Consider the following 14,739-nt stretch of genomic DNA (forward strand, 5'->3'; position numbering starts at 1 on the left):
TTAAACAGCATAAAATAACTGAAATAATTCTAGATTAATGAATGTTGATATTTCAAAAATTATTTAATTTTAGATATAATTGAGAAAAGTTGACGGTGTGTCCAAAACAAAACTAGCTGCAAGATGTAAACCAATGGGAGTGTCTTAGTGTCGATTCAGTTTCATCTCATCCACACAATAATAGTACCAATATCTTCAAAAAAAAAAGTAGAAATAGTATTGGGAATTGTAACACAGTTCAACGTAACACTCTTTTGATTCCACAATTCTTCTTCTGGACCTGCGATTCTCGCAATCATGGCCACCGTGCAACTCCAATCCCTAACCCTCACTCGCTCCTCCACACTCCCTTCCCTCACCTCTCCACCGATTCCCGTCACCGCCCGCCTCAACTCCGCTGCGCTGCCGCGCTACTCTGGCCTCCGGCTCCGAGCCACCGTTGGAACCGTTTTATCGACTCGCGCCGCTTCGAGAACCGCTCCTCGCGGCGGACGCATCGCTTGTGAGGCACAGGATACCGCCATGGAAGGTTACGTTTCGATTTCGTTGCGAAGATTTGTTATTTAGGTTCTGTGCGAGTTTTGTGATGTCGTTTTGATTTGTTAGATGTTTTATGAAATTTCCTTTGCGCTATGCGGATGTGATAGAATGATTGAATTATTCCAAAGATTATGCTAATTATTTAGCCTTTGAGCATTTTGGTGAGTGAAGCTAAAAAAAGTAGAACAGTTTTTTTTTTTTTTTTCATTTGATATCCTTTTCTTCTGTATTCTGATTTTTCTTTGACGCCTAATATGATGTAGATCTGGACTTCTAGTGCTTTGGTTGTTTCTTACAACTGTGCATAGTTTGAAACGTTTCTTACATAATTATCTGTTTTGTGGTGAGAAAAATGGAATAGCTGGAATTGTTTGAAGAGTTTTTCCTTGTATATACATGTACCTGTGTTTTATAACCTAACTATATCGCTATTGGCAACAGGACTAATTTTACGGTGTTAGCGTATCATGCCTGTAGTCATAAATTTAGTGAACAACCGGAACAGAAACCACATCATCATTTAAAGTCACTCTCGCAGGCCTTTTCATTTTCTTCTGTAATGTTTCGCATCGACCCATTACATGTAATGTAAGGTTAAATATTTGCATGAACGTATTATTATAATCAATTCCTTCCCTCTCGGTGAAGTCTCTAACAACCAATCTTGCCTTGAATATTTTCTAATTTATTTCTAGATTTTTTTTTTTTTTGTTTGAGAATGCATTTACAACTGACCATCCTAGAGCCAACAAGTTTATGAACCAAATTTTAGGTATTGTTCAAACGAGGGGATTCATCTCCTCCTTCATGGCATCTAACTTGAGTTTTCTCCTTACATGCTAGAGTAGGCAATAATACACTTAAGGGTTCATCCTGTAACACGTCACTAGCAACTACTTAGGAGAATGCAGTAAGATCTGCATATTCATACCTTTTTTCAAAGCTTTGATTGTTCTCCTTGTTCTAAGACTGACAATACTATAATTATCATTAGCGTGTTTGTCTTCATCGTGTCCGACCCTTCTTCTACAAGTTCATCTAATTCATCCTTCTGTGGAAAGTCAGACGCCATGCCAATCTCTGCCGCAACATTTTCCTTTTTACTATCATGATTAATCCAAGACTCACATCCTGAAACTTTTGACTTATAAGTCATTTTAAAATTTATGTCTATACACATTCTCTATATCATAGAAACATGCATTTAACTACACATGCTTCTAGGTTTGCTTGCCTTATATGAGCATATGCAACAAAGCCAAATATTCTCAGATTATCAAGGTTGGGAGAATGCTTTTGATTAAATTTCCTCAATACGTAATAGTAACAACTTAAGCCTAAAACACCTTGGGAACTCCAATTGGGTTCTCCACCAGGAACTTCCAGCTTTTGAAGTTTTCAAATGTTTCATCTTTAGTTTTATTAGTGTAGACCCACATTGCTATGTTGTTTGGACCTAGTAGACCATCTGGGTATGAATTATTGTAGGACCTAATAGTACTTTGAAGGTTTACTTTTTGGTAGTGTTGAAACAAGACTCCTCTCCGAAGAAAAAAAAATTGCAATCTTTTTTCTTTGCCATACAACCTAAAAATATTTTTAAATTTTTAGTAGTATTTTTTTCATTTTGCCTGTTTGTACTTCATTTGGCTGGTATGGGCATGTTTTACATTTTAGCTTCATCACTTGTCATTTTACTCTATGAGAAGCACGTGGATCTTAATTATCTGCTGCCTTACATTTCCGGAGTATTGTTGCATGTCTTAGTAAAAATACTTGCTAAAGTGAAACACTTTGTATCATTGAATATTGCAGTGAATGCTATTACTGATGCAAATTGGGAATCACTTGTGCTTGAATCCGAGACTCCCGTACTGGTTGAATTCTGGGCCCCATGGTGCGGTCCCTGCCGAATGATCCACCCGATAATCGATGAACTGGCCAAGGAATATGTTGGTAAGCTGAAGTGTTACAAACTCAATACTGATGAGAGCCCTTCAACTGCCAGCCGTTATGGGATTCGAAGTATTCCCACTGTCATTATTTTTAAGAATGGTGAGAAGAAAGATACAGTTATTGGAGCTGTGCCCAAGACAACATTGACCTCAAGCATAGAAAAATTCCTGTGAGCAAATGAAAGTAAAGCTATTTTTCTCGTTAGCTTCCTCTCATCTAAGCCAAATATCAGGTTGGGATTATTTGTTTCTTAAATAACCATTTATGGTCCTGTATAGCTATGGATGCAAACCATATTTTCTGATTTCTTTAGATAATTATAATTAACAATGTGTTGCGTAAATTTGCCATCTATTATAGCTCAACTTAAATCTATTTTGCATCTTGGCTCCTGTTCTCTTCAGTTCTTAACCGTTCACATAAGTGGCTGAAGATTGTGTGGTCACGTGGGGGCTACGAAACAAATTCTCATTAAAATGAGACAAATGTAGTTGAAAAGAAAAATCTTATCAAAATGAGTAATTGAAGATTAGTTAATGAATATTTCATGTCTATATCATAATTTAAAAATGTCGTGTGATAATGCTCACGCAAATTCCCTCAAGGATCTGTCTGTCCATATGATTGACTTGACAATTGTTTCTGTGATTGATGGATGTTTTCACGAGTAAAACCTTTTTGTTGCATAAATTCCATCATTAATGGTAGTTCCTTTGGGTGTACTTTGTAAAATGAAGCCCAAATGTTGGTTGGACTGGGTGGTTACACATTCTTGTCTCAACCAAGGTTGTGGTATCGACCTCCCTTTGGGTGTGAAGTCATAACACTTAGGAGCACATAACACTTTTGTAGATCGATTTAATGCGAAGAGGAATTAATCAAATCCATTAGTCTAGGTTAGGTACGAAGAAAGTGGCACGAGGGTATGTTGCGCCAATGAGTATTTGAAAATGAGAGAAAATATTGAGAAGGAAGTTCAAAAGGTGGTGAGCGAAAACTCTTTTGGTGCTTCAATAATACCATACTGTATTTAAGTTTCTTTCGATTTCGGGTATGTTTGCTAAAAGAGAAAAGAAATAGAGAAATAAGGAAATAAGTTGAAATAAAACAGATAAAAATAAATAAGAGAAAATGAAAGAAAAGAAATTAAAATTTATTTTTAAAGATTACTTTAGAAAGAAAATCAATATTATTTTTTTATTGTATTGGTGTTTTACTATTTATTTTTATTATTGATTACATCATTTTATTATTTTTATTTTTAATATTTTTGCCGATAATTATCATACTAAATGGGGGAAGAGTTTATGAAAGGCATAATAAAAGATGAATTGGATGAGGGAGTGCTGGCGCAAAAAACAAATTGATTGAAAAAAAAAGGTTTAAACCCTTCGTTGGTCCTCAAGTTTGTATGAAAATCTCAGTTGGGTCCTCAAGTTTTTTTCTGTCTCAATTGGGTCATATTTTTTGTAAAAGTGAGCACATTTTGCCATAACCGTTAAGTGTTGTGAAACGGCGTTAAAATGGTGTGAGCTGGATTTTTCAATTTACGGACGTGGCATTGTGCATTAAAATTGACTGTTTGTTGTTTTTATCCACGTAGGCTACGAAGCCCTAACATTTAAGGGCATCCCATCTCATCCAAAGTATATTCTCCTGTTGGAGAGGATCGTGTTTCGTCTTGGTGAACCAGAGCTGGTGTCTTACGTCTTGGGCAAGCACTGTTGAGGAGGTGGTAAGGATGTCTCGTTCATCTTTCTCTTGCCAATGTTTGGGTTCGGCCATGCAACGCAGTAGTGGCAGTGTTAGGAGCTTCGATGGAAACCCAAAATGCCTCTGTGGTCACAGTGCAGTGTTTCGTACTGCGAGAACCCCTAAGAACAAGGGGAAAAAATTCTGGGGTTGCCCTAACTTCAAGGTCAGTTTGATATCACAATAAATCTATGTCTATTTATTTGGGTTTTGACGAAGGTGTGTGTGTTGGTGTTGAACAGGGTGGGAGTGGAGAATTGGTTGGTTGCAACTTCTTCAAGTGGTGCATTGACGAAGGAAATGAAGGAAAATGGCTGAATGTAGAAGAAAGGACTGATAGTGAAAGAACTGAAGAAGTGGGTGTGATGAGCATGGAAGACAGTGTGTTGCAAATGGAAGAAACATATTGTCCAAAGATCAGACTGGGTTGTATAGAGAAAAGTTTAGTTAAGTTAGATAAGTGGTTTAAATTGTTGGTGGGGATGATCTTTGTCATATTTGTTTTGAATGTAATTGTATTAGCAATGTTGGTGAAAGTTGGTTGATGCTGTGTCATCTGTGATCAGATTTCAAACTTGGGTTATATGTAATGTGTTTTTTATTAATGTTATCAGACTTGAAACTTGGCTTATATGTAATGTGTGTTTTATTAATGTTGGTGAGTTATTACAGTGATAATGTGTGTCATTTAATTTCATTTAATTGTATTGTTACTTTAAGTGGAATAATGATAAAGCAATGAGCAATAAAGTAATGAGAAATAAAGTTGATGAGTGATAACAAAATTGGGCAGTAATCACTTTCTGATAACCACAAACATATTCAAAATGATAACAACATTGTCTTATATATCCAAAATACATCATAACAATACATTTGCACAGACTGTGTTCAAAATGATAGAGCAAACATTTGCTACAAAATATAAATTTAGGATCAGTACATTAGATCATTGATCAGTACATCATTCATCAGAGAAAGGCATAGTTGCTGGAGGTTGGGTGACTTGAGAAGATTGGTCACCAATAGGAACATGTGTTGCTGGAGGTTGGGTGACTTGAGAAGATTGGGCTGTAGGAACCTCTACTGTTGGAGGTCTTTGTGGACAGCCTTTTTTGTTGTGTCCAAGTTGTTTGCAGATGCCACATGTTTTCCTCTGGCCACCCTTTCTTAATTCACTGTTATTCTTCTTCAACTCCCACTCCTCTAGCCTTCGTTTCTTCTTGGGCCTTCCTGGCATTGTCCTCTTCTTTGGTGGTAATATATCTGCATAGGGTGTAACATCCCAGACATGTTGTCCATTGATAGGGTTAATTATTGTGTTGTAAGTCTCTTCATAAGTAGACTTCCTAAACCAGTTGCCAATGTAGTCTTCTGCATTTATATTCAAAAACTTCATTGCAGTGATGGCATGAGTACACGGAATGCCAGTAATTGCCATTTTCTACATGTGCAGTCCATGGTGTCAATATTCACAACAAATTGCTGACCAAATTCTAAAAGATGTTTCACTTCAAATAATTTTTCTCTTGACCACCTGTATGTAATACACAATTGAAAACACAATTAGATGGATCACAATAAATGGAAAGAAAGTTAACATGAATGGAAACACACATCATAAAAGTTACCTTGGTAACCAATGTCTAGTTAACCAGGACTCCTTTTGAAATCTGCTAAAAATCTTGGGGCATATTGAACCTTGATATGATGTGATCTTTGTCCTGTTGGCAGCCCATCTCTTCATTATGTAAACCCTTATGTCTTCTAACATGGTAATAATAGGCTTAGACCTACTGTCGACTAGCACACTATTAAAGGCCTCACTCATGTTGTTGACAAGAGTGTCACATTGTGATCTAGAGGTGAATCTAGATCTTGACCAAAACCTGGGATAAGTGAATATAAGTAGTCAACTATGTGTCATGGCAAGGAAGAAAATATTGAAATATGGTTAAGAGTTAATAACTAGAAGACTTAATGCATACCTAGGTGGGATGGCAATCAGATATTTAAATGCGTCAAGATTTATGTCTCTAATATTCCTCATTTCAGTCTCCCATTGTTGTGGGTGTGTTGCTGTTGCTGCCCGCCACATCAGACGTTTAAGGTTTTTTCCAGGAAATTTTTTTCTGAAGTTTGAATATAAATGCCTAACACAAAATCTTTGTTCTACACCAGGTAGAAGATCCTGGATTGCTGGCAAAAGACCCTGACATATTCAACATATTGTAATTAACATTTGTTTAATGAAGATATTCAGTTATATGTAAAACATATTGAACATTCACTGACCTTTTGTTGGTCTGAAATAAATGTGCATCCTGCACATACAGCTGCCCCACCAAGGTCCTCAATAAGGAGCTCCAAGAACCAAGTCCAGGAGTCTTTGTTTTCTACCTCAACAATAGCATATGCTATGGGCATCATTTGGTCGTTTCCATCTCTTCCCACTGCTGTTAGTAACTCCCCTCCATACTTGGTTTTCAGAAAGCATCCATCCAAGCCAATAATAGGTCTACAACAAATGAAGCTATCCTTGCATGCCTTCAAGCATGCATAAAATCTTTGGAATATGACCTCACCATTACTATTATCAACTTTGATTTTTACTGTTGTTCCTGGATTTGTTTTCAGCAGCTCATGACCATAATCGCGAAGTCTTCTATATTGATCTTTGAATGATCCTTCAACCTTATCTCTTGCCATTGCTCTTGCCCTAAACGCCATATTTCTTGAAATTCCTACATTCCATTTCCTAGTAACTTTGTCCCTAATGTCCATGACCTTCATTGTAGGATTTTCTCTCACAGTTTTCTCCATCCTTTCACTCAACCACTTTGAAGTGATCAACTTAACATTGAAATCTCTACTACAGTTGTGGTTATCAAACACTTTTCTCAGTTGCCATGCACTGATATCAGTCCTAAAGGAACAATACGCATACCATTTACAATTTCCTCTTCCACCCAAGCACTTGACAGAAATCCTTTTCTTGTCATTCTTAATAAATTTTAAACTTCTCCCATTACTTAGTGCATAAGTCCTTATGGCATCTGTGAATTCATTTTTCTCAGGAAAATAGGTTCCTACTTCCCATTTATAATCCACCAAAGTTTTAGGCATACTAAAAGTGGGAAACCTTATCTTAGTCCTCACATGATTGTCCTCACTATCTGATCCACTCAACAACTCCTCTGATAACCACTCATTGTCAGACAACCCACACATATCATGAATAAATTCATTATCTGTTGACCGTTCAGACTCAAGTAAGGCACTGGAAGCTTGTTCTCCCACATTTCCTTTAGAAGTCCCAATGTCACAATGCACGCTGACATCAATTAGACTTCCTTCACTTCTATCTACATCTTCGTCCTCAGACTCTGCCTGATGTGCATCACCCTCACTGTCTTCTACATCATCATCCTCTTCATAATCCTCTAGCTCAAAATCATCTACATCATGTACCTCAGCTTCCTCCTCATGATGGATCTCAACATCCTCACCATCACCCTCATAGGCATCACTATGATCCTCACCTTCACCCTCATACCCATCACCTTCACCCTCATGGGCATCACTATGATCCTCACCATCACCCTCAACCATTTTTTTACCAACATCACTATGATCCTCACCATCACCCTCATACCCATCACCTTCACCCTCATGGGCATCATCCTCACCCTCAACCATTTTTCTTCCTACTGCAGTATGATCCAGACCATCACCCTCCTGGGCATCCCCCTCACCCTCCACCATTTCTCTTCCAACTTCAGTATGGACCTCAACATCACCCACATGGGTATCCCCCTCACCCTCCACCATTTCTGTTTCAACTTCAGTATGGACCTCACCCTCATGGGTATCCCCCTCACCCTCCACCATTTCTGTTCCAAGTTGAACATCACGAACAACCTCAACCTCCTCCACTTGTCTTGCAACATCACCTTCATCATTAACTTGACCACCAACCCAATCAATCATTTCTATTATTTCTGGTTCCATCATATTATGAACCACATACAGATGAACTTCATCATTTAACCTAGCAATGTTCAACATGTGCATGGCACCCCTATCATCAGTTAATAATTCTAACCTATCTGGGTGCACAGACTGACCTCCTAAACCGTACCATAACTCTTTGATGTCCATATGACCTAAATCTTTGACTGACGCTACTATGCCAAAATAGCTAAACAAGTCTGGATCACAAGACCATTCTGCTCTCTCTCCTTCAAAGCTTAAGTTCCCATTATCATCACTCACAAAATTTCCAGAATGGTGGACCACCACCTTAATACGTTCCTCATCCATATCAACAACTTCCTTTTATAACCTGTACATTATGGGGGTTAACAAGTGTTTCGAATATTACACTGCTACAACTACGGAAACACTCACTCACTAACTAAACACTCACACCGACAAAGACAGGGGGACAGGGAACAAAGTAACATCCCCACTAACGAAACACTCATAGACACGGGGACCACTACAACTGAAAAACAATTCAAGAAACAAAATTTGGGACCACTACAACTGATAAACAATGTAACAATTGAACATGCAAAATGGGGACCACAAAGCATTATAAAAATACATACAGACCAAGACAAAAACCCAATTGTCGAAGACCACAAATCACATGCACTGAAACACAAAACCAAAGACGAAACGAGGTATCTTACCTTAGTCGCGTCAACTATTAGCTGCCCTCTTCGTCTTGTTCAAGATTGGAGTTCTTGTTCGTCCTCCGCTTCGTCTCGCAACAACCAAATTAAATCCCCAATTCCAATTTTCAAATCCCTAATTCTGATATACCTAATATGAATAAAGGGTTGCCACATCACCACTATTATTTTAAACAAAACAGTCCACGTAAGAAACCCTAAACACGTCACCACATTCTCTGTGCTCCAGCTCACACCATTTTAACGCCGTTTCACAACACTTAACGGTTATGGCAAAATGTGCTCACTTTTACAAAAAATATGACCCAATTGAGACAGAAAAAAACTTGAGGACCCAACTGAGATTTTCATACAAACTTGAGGACCAACGAAGGGTTTAAACCAAAAAAAAATGTACACAATCCATTAAGTTAGAGCAGCAATATTTCTATTTAAGAATTTATTTTCTTTTCGGGAATCTCAGGCAAGTCTAATTAATTTTTCAAACACTTATTTACTATTTTCAAAACAATCACCTTTTACTTCTTTTTTTCACCTTTCTTTTTTTATTTCTCTCTTCTTTTTTCTAATACCAAATGTAGCCTTAGATTGTATTTCATATTCCAATTAATTACGAATAATTATTTATTTTCTCATATAAAGTGGAAAGCATTATATTACAAAGGATTACTGACACTTATCTCTGGTCAATTTTTAGTAAAAATACGATCCAATGAAATTAAAATTTGATGAAGTAGATTAATTTTGTACATACATTTTTTATGAAACATAATTCAAACCATCTTTAAATTCACTCAATCTAGTATTAGGTTACTTAAATTTGTTAAGGTAAATGATCCGACATAGATATTTTAATCTTTATCAATTAATGTAGTCAATCATTATCATGAACATAATAAACGTTTTAGAGTGAGAAGTACTCAATCACACTTTTCTGTTAGTCTTTTAATGTTATCTTGGATTTATGTTACAATAGCTTTTAGTCTTTTTCCTTTAGTTTTTAGGTTGAACGAGTGAGTACCTGTTAAAGACACTCCAATGTTCAAGTTAGTTAAACAAATTCGATCGAAAATTATAAATTTGTAATAAATACAATCACCTACCTTCTTATCTTATCTCTATATTATAAGTTTCAAAGTGGGTTTTGATTAAAATTGGTCTAATTACGGCCCAAAAGTCCATAAACGTGTTTTACCTTTTTTTACTTGTTTAAACATGTTGGATTTGTAGTCTTAACAATTCAATAACTGATCGGTCAACTGTGGAAGCATTGACTGAACAGTCGATTGTGACAACGTGCCTTTGGGATCGGGAAAGTCTTCGTTCCTTTGGAAACGTGACTGAGTAGTCAGATGTGAAAGAGTTGATTGGCCGATCATACGGTACAATAAATAATACTAAATTTTGATGGACTAATGATATCATTTTTAATTGTGTTAGATATATTTTTATCTTATCTTTATCTTTTATTTTTAGTTTGTTTGTTATTATTTTTTTTTTTTTGTATTTTGTGCTTAACTCATTTTCTTCTATTATAAATAGAGGACCATATGTGTATATTAAAAACAAGAGAGATTAATCTCATAATAGTTTTTACTATATATAACATGGTATCCAGAGCCAAGTTATTTTGAGAAAACAAAAATTCAGTTGCCTCTGTCACTCCACCCGTCATTGCGGGCAGTGGCACCATCTATCGTTATCAATGGTGTCATCATTTACCGTTGTCTTCTAGCTGCTACTACTGGAGTTTCAATTATTTGATCATCTCGGCCAGGCGACCACTGTGCCATCAAGGATTTAGAGTGTCAATGTCACTCTTTTTCCTCTTCTAGGTTCATCATGTGTGGTCGGACATCTCGTCTCCTCTCAAGCAACTATTTAAAGTATCAAGGTCGCTCTTTGTCCTCTTTCAAGTGCCTTGCTTGGAGAATTTTAGATTTTTAAGGTTTCTCAAAAAATGTTCATCTATGGTTTCTTCCACTGTTGTCTTTTCTGACGTCCCTTTTGTCACCATTGTGTTTGACTCATCTATGCATGCTTTTTCTCATGGACAAAAATTATTTTTGTTAGTTTATTTATAATCGTGGTGGCTCTTCAACAATGACCTCTTTATCCATTGGATATCAACAATGCATTCCTCAATGACGATTTGTAAGAAGAGATTTATATGGAGAAGCCCCTCATATTTGTTGCTTAATTAGGGAAGTCTTCTGGGTTTGTATTTCGTTTTCTATGTTGTTTTTGTAAATCATTGGCAATTCGGTGTCACTCGAGTGCAGAAGTAAATATTTTTATTAAGTTTATTGATTATATAAGGAGCAAGCTTGGTACATACGATTTGTATCCAAAAGCTTGAGGGAGAGTGTTAGATATATTATATTTATCTTATTTTTATGTATTATTTTTAGTTAGTTTGTTATTATTTCTTATTTGTATTTGTGTTTAACTCATATTTTTTCTATTATAAATATAAGATTCTATATGCATATTCAACACAAGGGAAATTAATTCCATAATTTATAAAATATTCAACAAAGTGTATAAAAAGAAAAATAAACTATTATACCAATACGAATGTACACATTTCAAAGTTAGAATGTCTAGACATATGACTAGACGAGGACTACCAAAATATGTTAACAACCCATGAGTAGATTTCATTAACACATGTATGACAAAATAAAAATTTAATTAACTGCATTGTTTACTCTTCATCAAACTTGACTCAAATTCTCATGTTGATGTTGACACATCAAACTAATTCTTCCTAAGATTATACGTTCAATTTGGTGTACTCAATACTATGAGAGAATTAGAGAAAAAGTTATCCTTTAAGTAATCAGTTTAGTGTAACAGAAAATGTATGAATTAAAAGTCTACCATTCTCTCTTAAAGCATTGATACAAGGATAAGAGATCTACACGCTTACTCCAATAGTCTTATTTAAGACATTTATACATGGAAGTCTTTCATGTTGAAAAAAACTAGTGAAATAAAGGATTATGAGTAAATTCCATGTGAATTAACAACTTTATGCTTGTAATAGTGTCGTGAAAGGGGAATATCACTATAGTGTTTAACTGGATGATTCAAAATTGTCCTTTTCTTGAAAACATTTACTATGTGAAGTTCTTTTTCTCCAATAAGGAACACTAATAAGGGAAGGAAAGAGGAGAAATAGAGTAAAAAGTGAGATTATTTGAACTTGGAAAATATGATTAAATGTTTAATTTAATTATTTACTAAAATGTCCTTAGATTTTTTTTAAGATTATTTTTTAAATAAATAAATTAAACTTGCATGTTTATATTTAAATGTGTATGTGTATTTATAACGAATTGGTGAAAAAAAAAACTATAAATATTTTTATGAAATCAATATTACAAGTTAATTTTCAAGATTCACTCAAGAAAATTGAATATATGTATATGTAAAATTATAAAATTTGATATGTTAGCAATAAAGTTTCATTATTGACGGATAAATATTAAAGTTCAGTATAAGCATGGAAATAAAATTGAATTAATTTTATTTATTTCATTCAGGGGAATGCTTGCATGTGGAATCACTATTTGAGTGCCAAATCAATAACCATATTTTGTTTTTTTTAGTTTCACCAAAATGAAAAGCTTCAACACATTTTATTTTATTTTTACAAGGAAGACATAATTGATTAGGGAATTAAGTTATCAATTATAGTTGTTTATTATGTGTTCAGACATAATCAATTATACCTCTCAACAAAAATATTTCATACTATTTTTACAATCTATTCATGATTGTTAAATATGGACTTACTACAAATTTCTTTTTTCTCACCTCACTCAGGACACCTGTCACTCAAACCCCCACATCCAAACATGAAACTATAACTTATCTTTTTCTGTTTTCTTTTCTAATTTCATAGTAAATCGACGGATTCAAACATAATATAACAATTTTTCTTATAACCGTATATAAACAGCTTTTTAATTGTAGTAAAAAATAATGTGTTCATGAAAAAAAAAAGCTTGTTCTTTATTTTAGGGAGAGATAAAAAGAATAATTAGGAATAAATTTATAAATTTATTATAAGAAATAACAATAAAAATGCTTATAATTTATTATTGATTAATAGAATTCGTTATGGTTTATAAAAAAAATATTCGAACACTAACTCAAAATCGAAGTAAATTAGTATAAAAATCTAAGTATTTGATATCTCTGTATTACATTAAAATATATAAATTTTTGGACAACTCTTCTACCATTATCATGTGTCTTATCGTTAGAAAGGCGTTCTTTTGTTAATTGTTATTCACTAATACTCTATAATTATGCAAGTATATAATTAATAGAAATGATAGGTTTTAAAAAAAAATCATAGAATGTCATGTAACGAGTGCAGTTCCAAAAATTAAAACCGATGGTCGAATTTTAATGGATTGAGTTGAGTAAAAAAACACACTTAAATATCCTACAATTTAAGTCATTTGGGTTCAATCTAATATTATTTTTAGCATTAATTAAATACAATCTTATAAAATTAATTTATTAAGTGATGTTTGTATCCATTTATATATTATAAATATATATTATAGATTGATTTTATCTTTTGTTGATACGAAATTTTCAATACACTCTTAGACTTCCAATACATGTGATTGTCAATCAATAAATAAAGTTTTCATAAATGAAGTTGATATAGATAAAAACAAGTTCATATGAGTAAAAAAAAGTTATTTATTAATTTTGATACAATCAAATTAATTTTAAGCCAATTATATCCATTTCTACGATGTGTAAAAGTTTTACAGAATACATTTTTGATAAATTAAACTTTGTAATTAAAATTCTTTATGGTGTAAAAATTTTAGTTTAAACAAATTTTTAATAGTTTTCACATTCCTTATCGTGATATATGATTTGTAGCACACACTTGATGAAATAATTTATATGAGTGTTAAGTGAGACCGTTTGTATGAGATATTGATATGATCTATAGAACACTCATAAATATTAGTTACATGCATGACCTAGTAAGTGTAACACAAGAATAACAATAATAAGAATTGTGGGAGTGTAGTGCGATTGATAAATCATTAACACATATTTAGTGTCTTTGATTCATATTGTTTGTTATACCAGCTATATCATATGTTAAGTTTTTCAATATAGGACGGATTTTGCTATATCTTTGATGCATTATATTTTATATCAGATCCAATATTTTCATCTTTCATTCTTTTATTTGTTACCCTGGGATTGTTATTGAAATGTCAGGGAATTGATATCCTCCCTCTTGAAGTTATTAATTAGCTCAATGATGTGATCCATATATCTCGGTCTTGATCTTCATCTCCAATAAATAGGTGTTAATTCTCACCTTTTATTCTTTTCTCTTTTTTTTTTTTATATTTTCTATCCTGATTTATTTACTCTTTTAGAAGTTTCTTACTAAGTTCTAAACTCGTCGAAAAATTACTGTATTATGAAAGACTTAAACAACACAATCGATAAGTTCTTAAAGGCAAAAATCTACACGCTTAGTATTTTTTGTTCGTAGTTTCATTAATTTTTATAACATAATTGTCTTTATGGACTTTTCAAAACTGACCAAATAAAACAGGCAATGCAAAAGTTATTCCAAATGCATTCCATTTTTGTTGATTGTACCTAGTTTTAAGAGAGATATTTTCGAAAAAAAAAACTGATATTAGTTAAATTAAATATTTTTGGCTTACCTTTCTAATTAATATAGAGTTAAAAATTTGTTGCATGCTAAATACAAAAGGTTGGCATACATGGG

At 33.9% G+C, this 14,739-nt stretch overlaps 3 protein-coding genes across 3 annotated transcripts; 2 read left to right on the top strand and 1 right to left on the bottom strand.

Moving 5' to 3' along the window:
- Positions 1-226: 226 nt before the first annotated feature.
- On the top strand, positions 227-2,871 carry LOC124839041 (uncharacterized). Its single transcript, XM_047314782.2, has 2 exons — positions 227-529; positions 2,356-2,871. The coding sequence occupies exons 1-2, from the start codon at positions 298-300 to the stop codon at positions 2,667-2,669; spliced, it is 546 nt and encodes a 181-aa protein (XP_047170738.2). The 5' UTR covers positions 227-297; the 3' UTR covers positions 2,670-2,871.
- A 137-nt stretch (positions 2,872-3,008) lies between these two features.
- LOC148196614 (uncharacterized) lies at positions 3,009-4,941 on the top strand. Its single transcript, XM_088092935.1, has 2 exons — positions 3,009-4,414; positions 4,491-4,941. Exons 1-2 carry the CDS (start codon positions 4,238-4,240, stop codon positions 4,791-4,793), a joined length of 480 nt encoding a protein of 159 aa, XP_087949061.1. The 5' UTR covers positions 3,009-4,237; the 3' UTR covers positions 4,794-4,941.
- Positions 4,942-5,825: 884 nt separating this feature from the next.
- On the bottom strand, positions 5,826-9,324 carry LOC148196615 (uncharacterized). Its single transcript, XM_088093261.1, has 3 exons — positions 6,544-9,324; positions 6,237-6,460; positions 5,826-6,137 (listed from the first exon to the last, which is right to left on the bottom strand). The coding sequence occupies exons 1-3, from the start codon at positions 8,569-8,571 to the stop codon at positions 5,876-5,878; spliced, it is 2,514 nt and encodes an 837-aa protein (XP_087949387.1). The 5' UTR covers positions 8,572-9,324; the 3' UTR covers positions 5,826-5,875.
- Between the last annotated feature and the right edge of the window lie 5,415 nt (positions 9,325-14,739).

Source organism: Vigna umbellata, chromosome 6, assembly GCF_029865625.1.
Source record: "Vigna umbellata cultivar VRB3 chromosome 6, Vumbellata_1.0, whole genome shotgun sequence".
Classification (NCBI taxonomy): Eukaryota; Viridiplantae; Streptophyta; class Magnoliopsida; order Fabales; family Fabaceae; genus Vigna; species Vigna umbellata.

What these genes read in the sequence shown, in the direction of transcription:
- LOC124839041 (XM_047314782.2), top strand. Translation starts at nt 298, where the DNA reads ATGGCCACCGTGCAACTCCAATCCCTAACCCTCACTCGCTCCTCCACA. An exon ending in ACAGGATACCGCCATGGAAG is followed by an intron (nt 530 to 2,355) that starts GTTACGTTTCGA and finishes TGAATATTGCAG; the next exon opens with TGAATGCTATTACTGATGCA.
- LOC148196614 (XM_088092935.1), top strand. Translation starts at nt 4,238, where the DNA reads ATGTCTCGTTCATCTTTCTCTTGCCAATGTTTGGGTTCGGCCATGCAA. An exon ending in GGGGTTGCCCTAACTTCAAG is followed by an intron (nt 4,415 to 4,490) that starts GTCAGTTTGATA and finishes GGTGTTGAACAG; the next exon opens with GGTGGGAGTGGAGAATTGGT.
- LOC148196615 (XM_088093261.1), bottom strand. Translation starts at nt 8,571, where the DNA reads ATGGATGAGGAACGTATTAAGGTGGTGGTCCACCATTCTGGAAATTTT. An exon ending in TTATTTCAGACCAACAAAAG is followed by an intron (nt 6,461 to 6,543) that starts GTCAGTGAATGT and finishes TGAATATGTCAG; the next exon opens with GGTCTTTTGCCAGCAATCCA. An exon ending in CTGATTGCCATCCCACCTAG is followed by an intron (nt 6,138 to 6,236) that starts GTATGCATTAAG and finishes CACTTATCCCAG; the next exon opens with GTTTTGGTCAAGATCTAGAT.